General features: G+C 41.3%; 1 protein-coding gene across 2 annotated transcripts in view; it reads right to left on the bottom strand.

The window, feature by feature from the left end:
• The window catches only part of UBE2V1 (ubiquitin conjugating enzyme E2 V1), a 99475-nt gene extending 82411 nt beyond the window's left edge, over positions 1 to 17064 (bottom strand). Inside the window, exon 1 of one of the 2 annotated variants that reach the window (XM_069243652.1) lies at positions 16937 to 17064. In XM_069243652.1, the coding sequence (XP_069099753.1) occupies positions 16937 to 16958 (22 nt within the window). In that variant the 5' untranslated portion in view covers positions 16959 to 17064. The remainder of the gene's footprint in view (positions 1 to 16936) is intronic. The other variant, XM_069243653.1, reaches the window with a different exon arrangement.
• Positions 17065 to 17282: the final 218 nt, after the last annotated feature.

Here is a 17282-nt window from a genome sequence, read left to right as displayed (position 1 = left end):
ACACCATGATCACTGGACAATCGCAGCATGAAAACTACTCAAATTCGTCCCCAAAACTGTCCATTCCCCAATCAGTTAAAAAGTTAAATATCAACCATTTCTCTATCCAAAAATAAATTGGATGCATGTCCTACACCCAAAGACCTCTTCAACGCTCACAAACCAAGTATACCTGCGGCCCTCATTCTGCCATGAGGTATTCACTTCCATGCCTACTTAAAGCAACCTGATCTTTAGTCTTTAGCTCCTAAAAGCATTGTGTAGCAACAGTGGAACCTGTTTTGCATGATCACATCCAGTTCTCTGCAACACTCCTCCCACATGAACAGGGCCAGACTGGGAACTCAAGGCAAACCAAGCAAAATTTGTCAGACCATCCCCCATATGGTGCATAGTCAGCATCAAGAAGGTGAGACCACTGCAATACAAATATTGGGGGAGTGGTGCACAAATGGTGCAATCTTTATTGGTGCTCTTCCATGTTTCCCTCATTGTCATCCTCCAAAACTGCCTCTCATCTCTCTAGTCTCTCTATAGCCCATCTCTGCCAAGTATTTCATTTGTTTCATATCACCTCTCATACCAGTGTAGGGTCTCTGAGCTCTTTACATTACAAACACATACAGAGACAATTAATCATACATGTGTAAATCAGTATATAGAAAATGTTACATAAGACAAAGGGGACTAAAGGTGTAGGTAGACTTTTTTTTTTTTCAAGAGTGATTGGTCTGGGGAATCACAAACTCGGGATTTAGAACATGACAGTGGTTAGGGTTTACTTTACTAATAAGAATTTCTTTCTACACAAACAAACCCTTTTTAGCAAAATTAGGATAATGAAAGACTGGGAAAAACACAACTTTCTGACCTGGACCACGCAGTCTGCATGCAGCTCTTTGATGGCAATTCATAACTCTGTGCTAGAATAATATTGTAACTTATGACCTCCACAGTAACAAAGGGATCTCTGTGACAAAAGTAGTAACCCACTGACATAGGCACCTAAAATACTGTTCTATGATCTGCGCTGCACAGTACATGTTCTTTGCTGCAGGCATATTAACCCTTTGCGCTACCTTAGATGAGTCAAAACTGCCACTAGACAAAACTCAGGCCTCTCTCCAGAGGTACATTAATCACCAGAATGGTCTTGGCAGTTTAATTGTTGCCTGAACACTGTTGGATATACAAGGAACTCTGCATGCTTTTAAAACTGCGGCACTGCTACAAACCGGCCCCGAGTAACGAAAGCAGCCTCCATCCTTCCAGTCACCCAGGGAAACACCTGATGCCCGCTACGGACAGTCTGACCTTGCACATGAACACCATTACGAACTTCAGCCAAACAAGCAACTGAACAACCTTCCAGAAAACTAGTCAAATCCTGCAAACCACACCATGTACTGTCCAATTAGTCACTAACCTTTCCTTGGCAAGGTCCTCAAAAGAGGACAACCACCACATCCTACTGTGGCTTTGAGGCATGCTGCAGCAGTTAATTTGCTACCTTTCATTAAGTAAATGACTATTTTGAAATTGGAAACAAAATGCAACACCCTTTGACCCAGTTGCTTTAATACCGCCGATTTCACAGTTTCACCTAATACCCTTATATGGACATATTTGAAAATCTCCTTAGTAGATTATCCTTTCTCTTGACAAAGAATGCAATGCCTTCAAGTAGACAGCTCAAAACCCCCCACCAATGCTGTGAAACACAGAGGTTCATTGTATTCCATCTGCCATCCTTGCTACAAAAATCAAGACATAGATACCACAGCATCCTTAATCTGTCAAATCTTATGGAGAGGCCATGCAGCGAGTGGCAAAGATAGAGGTAGGCAGGAACTACTAGGTCAATACAGGATTTAAAAAGCATGCATTGTTGGACAGGGATTGCCAATATTTTGAAATAGGAATAACAGCTCTTAGCATTTTTGAGACTCTCAATCTCATTACATACGTGTTTTGTTTCATTATGAGATTCTTCATATGGAACATAAGAAAAATACATTATTAGGAGTTAGACTGATAATTTTCAATCTGATTTTCAAGGTTATGTATGCTGCTTTGAATTAGTCAGTTAACTGCTAAATTGATTTCCTTCTGCGAACTACACGTCTTATGTTTTAGTGGTGACATTAGGTGGAATTTGACATGTATGTAATCATACTGTAGAGCAAAGCACACCAGTGGCCATCAAAGGGACATCAAATATTCAGTTTTCTTAAAACTGCAAGCAACCACATTAAGACTAGCGACATTTAACAGATTTACTTTGTAACATTTCTTTATCAGTTTCTCAAATCTCCAAAAGAACAGTTACATAGCTGAAAGCATACAGATAAAAAAAAACTACAAATGTTATAAATACTGTCACATCCAAAACTGTTACAGAGCAATCATTATTTCTAACATTGTTTCCTCAGAATAATGTTTACCTTACCACAATTTTCACAAACGCATAAGAAACGGGGAAAGAAAGGTATCCAACTCAAATTGGATATGTTGTATGTGCAAAAAGCAGAAAATGAAAAACACTTACTAGAAAGGAAAGTTTGACCATCTGCTGGTGCAATTTACTGTCCACTGGCATGAGCTCCACAACCTTACTACTGTCACCAAAAAGCCATGTCCAGTTCCAATCCCTTCCCCCAACATGAAAGGCTGTGGCACAGCATGATAAGTTAAGTGATTACTGGGTCGTGTTGTGCATAAAGGACAGTAAGAACTAGGAGTACCTGAATTATCATAATAAAAACTCACCCCTTGTCCCGAATGCATTCCTTTCCTTGTATCCATGTGGTTGTCTGATTTCACAGCTCTTAAAACTAGGGAGCAGGAATATATAAGTCAAACCTGGCTACAATCCGACAGTACAGATACAGCAAAGAGGGATACTTGAAAAAAGCAGGTAGAGAGCTCCTCATTAATGCCCTACTTATGCTATATTAGCATTTAAAGTATTTTATTATGTGGTTTAATATTATGTTGTCTGTGTACTGTTTTAATTAACTAAACACAGAAACTGACAAGGTAGCAATCATTGGGAGGTACCTATGAAAGGACACAAAGACGACTTCTGGTCTGGTTCAATGAGAATGATGTCCATGAAAAGATACAGTACCTATAGCATAACATTTGGGGAGAACAGAAACTACTGCTTTAGCCACTATATCACCTGGTGAAATTTTATTGTTATCTCACAGAGTGCAACTGAAACTGTATGCTCCACATACATCTCAAAGCTCGTTATCTCGACCATGTAGAATTACTTTAGTCGAGGAACATGGGACTACCCGAATCCAGAACCAACATTGTAGATTCAAATGCTGAACAAAAAGTTCTATTGTAGACGACAATATAAGATTCTTCAGCTGAAGCTTGACTCTCGACTTAGTAAGACAAATTATTTAAGGCGAAATGTTTAATGGGCACGACATATGCAAGGACAAGATAAAATGCAAGCCCAACTAAAGGATTGGAACTTTAATAAAAGGAAGCTTTACAATGGAGTCAAACGTGCACCACCACAATCTTCAAAGAAAATATTTCAGGCAATGTCAGGCACAGGTCACAAAGGTTGAATGGGATCATAATCCAAATGGATAGAGAGATTACAGCATCATTTAAAAACATGTTTAGATATTTAAACTTTCCTCAAATGCCTGATAACAAAATCATATCTTTTAATCTTATTGCCTCCTGGTTCAATCTTTTCTAGTTTCAAACTTAATGGCTAAGTTTCCTACACAAATGCATATAAACCATTTTCTCAAGAGCAATGGCATCAGGATCGGCAACATTAGTGAGGACAGAAGAATCTGTCCTAGCTGCTGGACCAATAGATCTGGAAACTGAGGAAGCCACAGAAAGTAATTTTGAAAGAGAACCAAAAGATTTCCGACATGGCCAAAAGAGGACTATCAACACTGACAAGTGTTGAATTTGTCGTGAAGCTTAAAAAAATACAAATGGAGGAAACGGTGGGGGAAGGGAACGTAGAAGAACGCAATAAGCCTAGAAGTACTTCCCAGGAAATTTCCAACCAATCACACACCGGGTGGAAATGTCAGGGACAGAGTTTAATAAAGAACAGATCTGTTCATTAGAATCCCCAGATTTACCATAATTAATATACTCTCCTCACTGATTTAATGTAATCTGTTGACCTCTGCCTTCACAATTTATTCTCTTTAAGATGGAAGGCTTGCTGAAGTACATAATCTCCGAGATGAGTCCTCTATATACAATGCTAGGTGATTTTTTTATTTGCCAAGTTATTTAGCCCTTTCTCCATCTTCCCCGCTAATTTTTGGGGGGATTAAGAAAACAGGGGACACAAGGGTGGGGGGACACTATACTCCTTCCTCTATCACACACTTTAAATTTAGTCTATATTACCTCTCCTCCACACTATGTTCTCGTATTTGTGGAGCCATCTTTGCATCCTAATTCTTCTTGCAATCCTCTTTCCCTGCTTCCCTTTCACCTCTTTTTCCAGTTTAAATTTTAAAAATATGTTACTAGGATATACCATGGGCTACATAGCTACATTTTTTCGCTTGAAGACAGGGGTTTGTTTGCGGTAAATTCATAACAATTTTCCTATACTGTTCTATTATTATTGGCCAAACTGTTTCCATGAATTTGGTTTTTTTCACTAAACTTTTTTCATTTGGATTTTCTGAAATGGGTTTTTACTATTTTTTGTTTTTCAACTTATTTATATACTACAGCTGCATCGTTGTGTCAAAGGACTTCAATGTGCATTGTCCAGAATGGAATCTAGACAAAATCACAACAGGCTGATTCTTAAGTGAAGCCTGCATCCCAAGCAAAAGACACATTTAAATGTAAGAGGCCAACATTGGGAAGGCTCCAGAAAAACGGATATGTAAATCAGAAGCAAATTCTGTGTTTGCATTTACTTTAATATGACAGAAGAAAAATGTTTGATGGCAACCAAGGGTTCCTAGTCACTGGCCGAATCTAGAGAGCTGAATCGTTACTTATCTACCATTTCTTTAAAAAAAAAAAAAAGAAGAAAAAAAAAAAAGAGATGGGCAACTAGGCAAAACACTCATCTTTGAAGCTAATGTAACATTGCATTTAGATAAACTCAGCGCTGACCTCTTCAGCCTTCCTAATTTTATAAAGATATTTCATTTCTCACCAAAGTGATCAAGTGTGTTGTAAAATTTAACTCCCTCATCATTTTGACTAGACTGTTTCTTTAATGAATCTGGCTTAACTGAACAGTCTGTAGTATTTACCGATTTGCAGAAGAAACTAGATAAGGAAACATCAGCTGCTCTGAGGCTTTTAGATCTTTGTTGCTTTTAACATGGTCTCTCATCTCAAAATTCCTCAGAGCCTCTGTGAAGCAGAATAAATTCCCCTCCTCCATTGAAGTTTAAAGTAGCTGTGACTCTTAGCAGGTGCACTGACTATACAACAGGTTGACTGCGAGGTACCCCAAGAGTCAATCACTGAGCCTAACGTTATTATCAATGTTCGTCCCTTAGTCTCATAGATGCAATCTTTTGGTTGGCACTCAGTTACGCAGAGGATCCACAATTCATCATCCAGCTGGAGAGGGGGAGATAAACCAACAATGATTTCATGCTTAAAGTGGTAATGTGGATGGGAATTAATGCGCCCCAATTCAATACATGCAAACTTGAATTTTCAGTTGTGGGAAGTAGCAAAAGTGTTGGGTCAACTACCAGGGGGAACTCATCAGCTGGCTCAGTGTTAAGGTGACATAATTTGTAAGAAATTTAGGAATTCATTTTTATACAGTAAATGGACCTTGTAGAGAGAAATTAAGAAATTACCCTTGTGAATTTTAGGGTTACGAACACACAGAAAAAAATCCATCTTCTGGACTTGGTGACTATCAAAAAATGTTTGTATATATTCCTGCCCAAACACATTCAGAGTAAATTACGAATTAGAATGTTATGGCGAGGTTGATTTTGAAACGTAACTGTAGCAATTCAGTCTCTCTGCATCCAAAAACGCTTTCACCAGCTGCCTGCATGTAAGTTATCTGTATTTACTGTCTCTATGCATGCCATACGGCACCACTTCATCACTGATCTGCATTTCTTCTGTGCAGTTTCCTCAGCTCAGTACAAAAAATATCCCTCAAAACCTCCATGCTAGAGCTAGAATGCCCTCTCTGCCCTTTTGTGTCTCCAAGGATTGGAAAACCTAGCCTCAGGCTAAAAGAAAATCAGTTACAATTCTTCAAATATCTGAAAGCTGATTTTTTTTAAACTGCAATAGTTTTGTGATGTTTCCTCTGGTCAGGAAGCCCTCAGGTGTTCCTGCATGCTCAATGTCTATAATTAATCAATCATTTACAGGTTCTCCCTGGGCCCCCAGAATTCCTTGGATAACAGACGTTTTTTTCTGCACCATGGATGAATTCAAAAGAGGGTGGTGGGGGTCACCAAAAGAACTTATAAGATGTTAGCTGCCTGGACAGACTACAAAGAAATTGCATTGATACGCCACAGAAAACTACTTCTTGCACCAGATGTGTTACTTGAATCCCATTCAATGGCATACGTAAACTTGAGGGGGACCACCCCCCTGCAAAGTACAAAGAGGGGACCCCTCCAGAACTCTATGGAGGTTACTGCACTGAGGGGGCCCCCTGGATATCAGCCCCCCTGCATGGCCAGGTCTGCGGAGGCCTTTGTTACGCCCCCGAGTCCATTGTCAACAGCATATATTGCAGAGGGAGTTACACTCTATGGAATTAAAAATCAGGGATGTGGAATTTAATAAAATTTCTATTATACCGCACCAATCTCACTATGTAAGAGCTGTGATAATAGCCTCTCTGATTATGTCAGGGCTACTAATATAATGGGGCTTAAATACTAGCAATTTCAAGCCATACTATAGTGATTTAATTATTTTGCCACCTTTCTGCAGATCTGCGTACTGGAGCTGGAGGAAGAAGTAAAGCAATACTTCCAGGGTTGGAAGGCCTTTGAGTCTGTGCAAACCAAGTAATTTGCATGTTTTAAGGATTTTCACCAGCTCTTCTCTAATTTTTTACCATACTGAGACAGTTTGGAAATTTACTTGTGACATGGGCAGAAGTAGAAGTTCTCCCAGAGTTGGGAAAAAAGTGGCTGGAGAGAAGGAGAACATGTAAACGCTTAATAGATTTTTGCATCAGCAATTCTACACATGCCCATTTGCTCATGCTGAAATGCAGTTCACAAATATTTTCCAGGGGTACAATTTCCTGATTTACTTCTATAAATTCTTGTGAATTCATGAAAGCCACTAATTTAAAGACATACACCATGGGTGCACTTTTGTGATTTTCTTTAAGAAATGGATCCCTAATTCAGTCAGGCATTAACCAAGAAATGTTGTTTTTATTAAAATTCTCTCTATCAATCTATCTATTGGCTGGCTTTACTGTGAGTGATAGCATTGTGCTCTTCCACAAGGGGCATATTGGCATACAAATTAGTTTTGTTCAGTGCCAGGAACTATGTGGCAATGTCTGCTTTTTGAAAGCCCAAAACTTTGTTTTTGCTTTTTGCCACTGTTTGTTACAATGATGAGGGCCTGGCAGCTCGTTCAACAATATAGTATTGCTAAACCCATGACAAAACAAGGCATGAATTGACAAAGCCAAAAGACTGATAACCAATGTCAGATCAATTGGCTTTGCCAGTGCGTGTTTATCTTCATGTTTCCCATTATCTTGTTGAAAATAGTTACACTGATTTTTTTATTATGAATATGTTTTGGAAACACTAGCATGCATCAACACATTTTATTAAATGATGCTTCAAAAATAGTTCCTAAAATATCACAATAATTTTGCACAACTTTTTTTCCTACTTGCTTTTTTTCTGAATATTTTATTTTGAAAGCAAAGTCATTAATTTTGCCTATAAGCTTCTGAAAACATTTGCATCTAAACAGAGCATTCTGGGAGTATTATATGTCGCCTCACATGAGTATTGGAATGACATTTGAATATAGGAATGACAGACGCAGCTTTCAACATAAAGGGAGGAAAACAGCAATGACTTTAAAAGGGGAAAGATTTTGTTGGCATGAGCTAGGAGGAAGATATTTAATGATTTGAGTGATTAGATGTACAAGTATGCACAGGAAAGGTAGGCAGACGGTCAAGTTCAGATGATGAGGTTAGTTTAAAGGAACACATAGGGACTGGAAACTATTGGGTGCATGAACAATGCAGCACTAAACAGTGCAATTAACACATAAAGCAGGGGTAAGCTGAACCCCAACGCACTGAAGAGATGCTATGAGGGTTTGGGAATGGAGGAGTTAAGCACTTAAAGGCATAATAATTTGATTACAGTGGTAAAGGCAAGATTGGAAAAGTATAGATTCACTGAGGTGGCAGCATGTCAGATAGTATGTCTCATCATTTGTGGCAATGACTGTCAACAGCTCTTCCTTTTCCAATTTCTGGTGTGTTCCAAAATGCCTGCCTACTGAAAGTGCAGTAGGAGTAGGCTCTGTTGACAAGCTGAGTGATTCTGGGTGGTAATCTGGAAGAGGCTGTGAAAGCAGATAAACAGGTACTAAATTTAGTTCGGGCAACTATGTCTATCTGAACAGAGTTGCTTCCTATGTGGATAGAAGGCCTGAAGAAGAACCCTACCAATCGATTAGAGGAGGAAGCACTATGTCTATATGAACAGAGGTGCTCCCTATGTGGATAGCATGCCTGAAAAGGAACCCTGCTGGCAATGTAGATGAGGAAGCACTGAGTATTTAATCGAGGAAGAGCTTTAGGCGAGGCTGGGGAGTTTCCATGGCAGTGAAGAAGGGGAATGGCATCAGGGAAACTGTGCAAACCACCCGGGCTACACAGAGCTCCTGCATATGGATGCCAAGTTAAGCTTAGCAAGGAGGGGGTTACTGGGGCAGGTCAATCGCTAGGCCAAGCACACACACAAAAAAAAAACACACAAAAAAAAAAAGACTCATGTAGCGTTATTGGTGGAAGTGGATTGAGGAATCCAGGAAAGACAGGCTTGCGCATCTAGAAAAATGGAGCGCTGAATTCAAATATTTAAGCAGAGGTGATGGAAAGAGAATGTAGTTGAGACCATTCCCATCTTCCATTTTTGTGGTAATCTGAAAGCGGTGAGTCATTGTGGTGTGCTGCTAGCGTGGCAGTGCTGTTTTCTATAAGGGTGAGAACATTAAGGCGGGCAGAAAGTCGGGTTGAAAAAATGATCTGTGGTCAAAAGTCTTTTAATCAACAGACCTCACATTTACGAGGGGAGAAAACAAAAAGGTCAAGAACATTAGATTTTGGCTATGGGAAGTGTCTGTGCAGAATACTGTGAACAAGGAAAACACTTTTGGTTATGGGGTACAGGGCTGTAAGGACAAAGGGTATTGGAAAGCCAGGGTACCTAAAAAATAAAAACAGAAAGAGTAATTGTATTCTAAAAGGTAACTAACTTAACAACGAAGGAAATGTAAAGTCAGAGGGGCAAGTAAGAAAAAGTGGAGTTTACTGTCCGAAGAAGACTGAAAGAAGAGGTGAAAACGAGAGTTTTTGGGATAGCAGCAGACTGGAATAAATAAGAAAACAATATTGCTTGGTTAGGGACTGTAAACTGCAACCAGTTATCAAACAGCAGTCCAACAGATAGTGAATCGGCAGGGTTAATAAGAGTTGTTCTGAGTAGGGCCCCCCAAAAAAGGTTATTGCAAGTAATGGGATTTGAGGATATTCAGAATGAAGGAAGGGACACAAAGTGGTGATAAGCACACTACTATAACTAACAAAACAATACCACCACAGAAAGGACCACGTCTCCAAAACCATCTAGAGCACTTTAGCACTCAAACTACAACAGAGTAACTAAAGCATAATTTCAGCACTAGAGATGCACACCGTTTAATGCTGCTATTACAGAAAATCAAATATTTCATTAAAAAAAAACACAATACAAAGCTATTAAAACAGCACAGTGGAATACTTGTGTGTTAGTCCTAGTTTTCTTTAGCCCACGTATAGAATGCATCAGCTAAGCAAGATGGTCAGTTGTTTATGTACTGCAATTGTTTGCAACAAGCAGAGTACTCGAGGGAAAAGCTCCAGTATTGTGAACCACCTTGGGAACTTCCCTCTGGGCTGTCCCTAGTCTGAAGAAGCACTTCATAAATTCATTAGAAAGAGATTAGTAAAAACTAAGAAAAGCACCCTTTAGTCACCATGCTGTAAAATTGTTTTCTTACTGTTTACAGCAATCAATTGCTTCCTAGTCAGGCTTGCAGTTTTTAAGTGGCAATACATACATCTGTGCATCGTTCTGGAGATGAGGCCAGTGCTCCATGCAAATTTATAGATCTAATGGCTTGCTTAATTTATGTCACTTAGTAGACTAATTTAGCACAGCTGTACCAGAAGGTTATGAGAGGACTTTGTGGGCAAAGTGTGCAATAGCCCAGAACCTCCACGGCCCATGAGGCTCTCTGGGAAAGTAAAATACCTCTCTCACTCACATCTATTTATACAACTCAAACTTTAAAGTATTATTTCATTTTGTTTGGCAACACAAGGCTTGAATTAGCAGAAAATGGGTGATAAAATACTAAACGGTTTCAAACAGTATCCCCTAAAGTAAGCACTTCCTGAGGACTTCCAAATTCTTATGTCACTAGTTATCAAGATCCAGAGAGAGCATTATCACCCAAGTAGGTGTCCTGGCACTTTAGTATCTTTTTTGGAGGAGACGTTTACACATCCCTTACTCTTACCAGACCCTTGAGCGCTTGTTGAAATCCTTGGTAAAACACATATTTTTAAACAAGTGGGAGAGAGAGAAGCTGTGCATCAATTAAACTGACTTTGTGACAACAGCTTCTAGGTAAGAATTTTGAGGAAGGCAGTGTGCTGTGCCTCCCATCAAAAGCCATTTGTTAAGAATTCCACTCTAGTGGAGGAGAGGGTAGCCACTGAAACTATGATCCACACATTCAATAAAAGCAGCTTTCAGGGGTTGGAGCAAGTTCCCAATTTACTGAGTTAGTGTGTTAGATAAGATGTGACAGTTGGCATCCACCGCTATCAATAGCAGATTCTAGGAAGGGTTTTGTCAAACTAGCAGATGAAAGACTAAAAGATTTTTCCTTGAAAAGTAAGCATCACATGACTTTTTGAGCTGTCACTCAGTGTGCACCTCAATGAGATGTTTCCAATGTGGTTAATATGCTCTTTGAAAATACCCCTTTCCGACAGAGAAAATAAAGAAATTTGCTCACCATTGAGAGCTGTTAATTTGAGGACATGTGGTGGTCTAGGAAGAGAACAATTTATCCTTGTGATAGGTATTTGGGAGCGAATATTCCATGGATGTATGTTTTTTGGATTTAAGTGCATTGTGTTCTTTGGTGGGATTAGTTTGTGGGCAATACCAGCGCTAAATTTTATTTGAACTTTGTAAGGAGGTGAAGGATTGCCCCTTATGAGGCATCAGAATTGTCACTGATCACAAGTAAAGCATGGTGTCCCATATAAAAACAAGCATTGGCATAACCAAAGTGGTAAGCCAGAGATACTGCAAATAACCATGAGAGGGACAGGGAGATTATACGGTCCAGTGTACAGCCTCCCTAATAGTAATATAAATCAAAAAGATACACTTTCAGAAAAAAAGAAAGGGGGGGCGAACAGTGTATCTTTTTGATGTGTATTTAAGCTATGTCGTACAGCAGTGTGGGTGCTGAGCAGCATGTTGAAAAGTTATAATAAAAAAATGTTAAGCATTTTTGTTACCTTATATATAACCAAGAATACATAATGTACAACTGAGTGGCACTATTAAGAATTAACATAAAAACATGTCATTTGTTATGTTGAGCCTAGGCAGCACGCAAGCATGGTCTCTCAACATGCTGTAATCTACATCTGTGGGCTTACAACACACCCATCACTTTCATTCATTCCTTGGTCTGCCTTTCAAAATTCCCTTGGTTTTATTGGTAAATGCTTTACATTTGTCCCACCTTGAGGCTGCTTTGAAACATTGGAGACGGACCCTGTTACATGGATTATTGCACGATCAGCCATTTACCTTAGCGTGGGGTCTTACTTTTTTTTTATTTTACCTCACCGCTTCACATGTGTGGCTGTACATTGTTTCTTCCTCTTCCTTGTTTTGAGCATGCCGCAGGTCCTTTGTGTTATCTATGCAAAAAGGCTGCAAGCTGAAGGGGGAGGGGGCTCTTTTTTATTTATTATTTTATTTAAGGCTCATATAGTGCAAACTTGATCAGAGGTGCACTTTACATGAAGATGTACAGTTTCATATTGCGCAACCACAAATGAGGAGTGCTGTACATGAGTACCACTTAAGTTTAGCAGTTGAAAAATATACTAACTGGGGCATTTAAAACAGAAAAAAACAAAGAAATCCGCAAAGCAGCTTTCCTGGCACAGCGGGAGAGCCAATACTATAATATTCACCGCACTAGGAAAACTCGCCCCATAATGCATTCTGGGGCATATCTTTTTCAAAAACATTTTTGCCCATAATTCAGTGTGGAGTGGCCCTACAACAATGGGACAACCACCAAACCATTTCAGCACAACATGATCTTTCTGTCCAATTCATTTTTGGGTACCCACAGTAGATTGGGGTGGGACCTTAAAATAGTAACTTCTCCAAACATTCAATTGTCTTTTTATGCTCTCTCATGGCTGGAACTTTTGTTTTACAGGTGGGAGTAGTTTCCGTTTTAAGGGCCTTGTTTGTGATAGTATTACAGTAGGCCTGAAAATGGGTACGGCACTACGTGCTATAGGGACTACATAATACTATAAACATTTTAACAAATAAAGCGAATATTTTCATTTTTTGCTGCAGAGGAAGAAGGTACATGGAAGAGCTTTAGTAATTTGAAGGGCCACTGAAATTATGTGGCAGAGAGGAGCAATTTATGAGTCAGGATTGACCAACTTATGTGGCAAGAAAAGTCCAGTTATGCATTTACAATGCCAACAGCTCCAACTCAAGCAAGTGTGAGACCTATTGCACTGTAAATACTTGTTGGTCCTTGCAACGCTGGCATCTTCTTCCTGCCTGTTGTAATGCTTGTTTGTTATAGTGCTTTTTGTTGTTGGCTGGGGGTATAAACAACTGGAGGGTGGAAGTTTGGAAATAGTACCTGAATTACAACACAAGCAGCGGGCGGTCACTAGGGGAGGTGGTGCTGTGCTGAGTGATGCTGAACTGGTACTGAGTGGTGCTGAGGCCGCGGTGCTGACTGGTGTTGCTTAAGTTGTGCTGAGGTGGCGTTTCACTGGTGCTGAGGGTGTGCCGCACTGATACTGCAGTGGTGTTGAGTGATGAAGTGCTGATCCTGAGGAGGTGGTGCTGCACTGATGCAGAGGTTGTGGTACACTGCTAGTAAGGTGGTGCTGCTGTGATATTGGACTGGTACTGAGGTGGTACTTAGTGGTGCTGAGGTGGTATGATGCTGTGTTGGTGGTGCTGCTCTGGTGGTTCTGAGCTGATGATGAGATGGTGCTGCCATGCTAGTGCCCAGGTGGGGCTGCTCTGTTGGTGGTGCACTGATATGGAGGTGGTGCTGTGCTGATGTACAGATGGTGCTGTGCAGGTGCAGTGCTGATGCGGAGGTGGTGCTGATGGATATTGAGGTGGTGGTGTGCATGTGCGGTGGTGGTGTTCCGGTGGTGCTAAGTGATGCTTTGGTGGTACTCAGGGGATGCTATGCTGGTGCTCAGGTGGTGTTCTGTGATGCTGAGTTGGCGCTGAGGTGGCACTGCGCTAATGATGAAGTGGTGCTGCGTTAATGCCAAGTTGCTGCTGAAGTGCTAGTGCTGAGTTATGTTGGCAGTTGCGCTGTGATGGTGCTGCGCTGATGTGGTGGTGCTGCGCTGATGTGCTTGGCTGGTAGTGAGGTGGTGCTGTGCTTGTGCTGAGGTGGTGCTCTGGTACTGAGATTGTGTCAACAGCACTATAACGTTCTGTGAGCGACTGCAAAATTATTGAACAGCCTATGAAAGCATAAGAAAATTTGGACTGTTGGGATCTAGTTACAGTGATATGTCTATCATGGAGTGGATACAGAACATGGAGCTGGGCTTGAGGGGTTAATCAGACTCATTGCTCTCATGTTCTGTTTGTCTCCCAGAAATCTGATTTACGAGGGAGGTTATAAACAGTAAATAACTTATCTGGTGGGGAACTCGGCAGCAGCTGTGTGTGGAGGAGAGGACAGACATCTGGCACAAACCTATGGCAGCTTCAGTTCTCTGATCCCTGCCATGTATCACCCTATAATATTAAAATCTATCACTGACTGACACTGGATGGGGGAAGGGCCACATTAATGGCAGGAGAGAGTAGCAACATGACGAACAGTGGGATACGAAGCAAGACATTGGACTTAAAAGGGTCAAAAGCATAACAGATTTCAGGAGGAGGGTGGGGGGCATCAAAACAAGCCTTTTAAATACTGCTTCGTCTTAAAATGTTAAGTTCTGTTCACAAGCTAAGAGAACTGTAATGTCAGGCTATTATTTCGTATTTAAATCCTGCTTCTTTATTATGCTGTTTGCCAAGAAAGACAGGAACCGTATACCCAACATATACTGTCATGTATGTTTATTTAAATATTATAAAATCGCTCACCAATTTATCAATTCCTATTTATGGGGAGATACATAGACACATTGCGGCGGGATTGAGAAATGCATATGGTGATAAACGCTCACAAGGAAAGAAGGGCACCCACACTGGAACGACATACAAACATGGTATGAGTAAAGCCAGAAGCAATTTAGCCCTAGGCACAGCAGACACGCCTAAAGCGAGTGATTGGCTCTTGAAGAATCCACCGATTCACTTCAGCCTTTCAGAATATCCCATAACTTTGCTAATGGATGAAATATGTCTCACTTGTGATTGTGTTGGTAGATTTTGAATTGTTAGAGCGCTGCATGTCTATGCAATGACATTTAAAGTACTACCGAGAGTGTGCTTTATTGACAAGTGCTCACATCCCGGGGGAGGCACAAATGGAATCAGCTGCAATCTAAAGTGTGAAATAGCAATGGGTAAACAAAGTTCTCTGCTGCAGTCTGCAATACAATCACTTATGAAGGGTCACTGTAATAAATAAAACATCTCGCTAAGTACAAATACAATGACTGCTGAATCCCTGGTGTCTACTAGCAGGATATATTGTTAAGTAACCACACATTAAATAACGCGTTTGGAGAGCAGAAGAAGGCATCCTTTGATATTGGTTTTATTTCTCCAACAATTGAATCCTGGCATCACTGGTCCATAAAACGTGTTCCACTTGTGTATTTTTTTTATATTATATGTTAAAGGACCCACTGCGCATTACCTGCCTTGCCACTGTTCTTTCCAGCCTTCGGAAGCGAGCAGTTGAGAACAGGGACGGGCGGCAAAGATGAACAAGCTCCAAGAAGCAAGCGGCGGAGAGAGAGCAGAAAGTAAAGGGTTATGGGCCAAAATGAAACATATGGCCGATAGCGAAAGAATCCAGGTAGCAGGGGCGGTCTCCAGGTCAGGGACAAAACAGCCAAAAGGCGTGACAAATGTAAAGCATTCACCAAAAAAAATAAAGTAAGTTTGAAACGCAGGCCAAGGAATGAATGAAAATGATTGGCGAGGTGAAAGCCCACAGAAGCAGATACAGCAGGTCAAGAGAACAAGACCCCAAAATGAGACAAAGCATAGAGGTGTATCATGTTTGCTAGGTATGTTTTCAGAGGTGTGGGAGTATACCTTGCTCTTAAATTTGATTCTTTGGTAATAGGTGAGCATCAAGCTCTGGTGAAACCTATTCCCGGTGAAATAAGTTAACCATACTCTTTACTGGCAACGAACTGCTGAGAAGATGACGTCAAGCTCTGTAGCTGCTAATAATATGTGTTCATATATTTTATAGCGAAACCAGTTCGCTGGAAACCAGCCCAACTCTCAAATTAAATGTTATCCTGGGACGGACAGGTTCTGATGGCAGCTGCTCCCACAAAGGCGGTGCCCTGTCTCCAATTAAAAAAGGCTAACAGGAGGGTGTCTCTATTTCCTAGCAACGAGTGTGATCTGTTTCTTGGGAGGGATGAAGTGCACAATATAACACATCCAATCAAAGATATTTCTACAGGGTGAGACATGTAAAGGAGAAACTTCACCCCTAGATGAGGAGGCTCTGATGATTCTTAGTCAGTGATACTGGATAGCTGTCAAATAATACAGTATCGTTATGACAAGTATACTGTGATAAGACACCACGCAGAGAGCCGTTTCCCAGTGATATTCTGGGAAAAGAGAGCTCGGTGCCATTCACTTATTTTACCAGCTGGTCGATAAGTGAGTGTTAAGAACTTTACCACGAATGCATCTCTGACATACCTGTTCCATTCTCGGTAACTCTTGTACATAACGAAGGGATAAAGCATAAACTCTTAGAGAGGACCGGTATCACCATCTACCTCAATGAAGGAATGTGTGCTGTTAAGAATCGGGGGTCACTTCAATGCGCCTTAAGAAGGCTCATTTCCTGTGAGGGCGTGTCCTGCTCCCCAGTTACAGTCGTATTATTGACAGGGGCGCTCATCCCACTCCCGTGGGCGGACACACTCAGTTCAATACATTGGGAACCGCCTCTGGTCAATCTGTTACCGAATTCGGGGGGAGGACAAGGGGTGGGAGTACCAGAGGAATCTGACAGTTCTGGATCCTGCGATTCGCAGGCCTCAGTCGAAGTGGGAACATTTCGTATTACGCTCGAGTTGTGCCCCGTGGACCCTGGCCGGAGATGGGTTGGTGTCCGGGCCAAATCCCAGTCTAGCCCGTGCCCCCATTATGCGTTAGCAGCCCCTCTGTATCTCGCTCACCCGAGCCAGTGGTCGCCGCCATCTTGCGTCGCTTTCCTCCGGATGCGGCGGCTTCCTCCTCCCATCCGCGTCACCTGCCAGCCTGCAGACGCACGCGCGTCTCTGGCGTCTGCGAGAACGCGCAAGCGCCTGACGTCACAACACAAACGTGCACGCGAGGAGGGTGCTAGTTACTCCTGGGTCGCTGTTCCAAGCACCACGCTTTACTCAGCACCCTCCTCTCTTAACCCCTTCGCTGCCAGGCCTTCCCCCTCCCGTGCGAGCCTTTTTTGGCTATTTGGGGCAGTTGTCGCTTAGGCCCTCATAACTTTTTCTTCACATAAGCTACCCATGCCAAATTTGCGTC

Source organism: Pleurodeles waltl, chromosome 7, assembly GCF_031143425.1.
Source record: "Pleurodeles waltl isolate 20211129_DDA chromosome 7, aPleWal1.hap1.20221129, whole genome shotgun sequence".
In the NCBI taxonomy this organism is placed as follows: Eukaryota; Metazoa; Chordata; class Amphibia; order Caudata; family Salamandridae; genus Pleurodeles; species Pleurodeles waltl.
The sequence above is the reverse complement of the archived record's forward strand: the minus strand, read 5'-3'. Positions and strand labels throughout refer to the sequence as shown.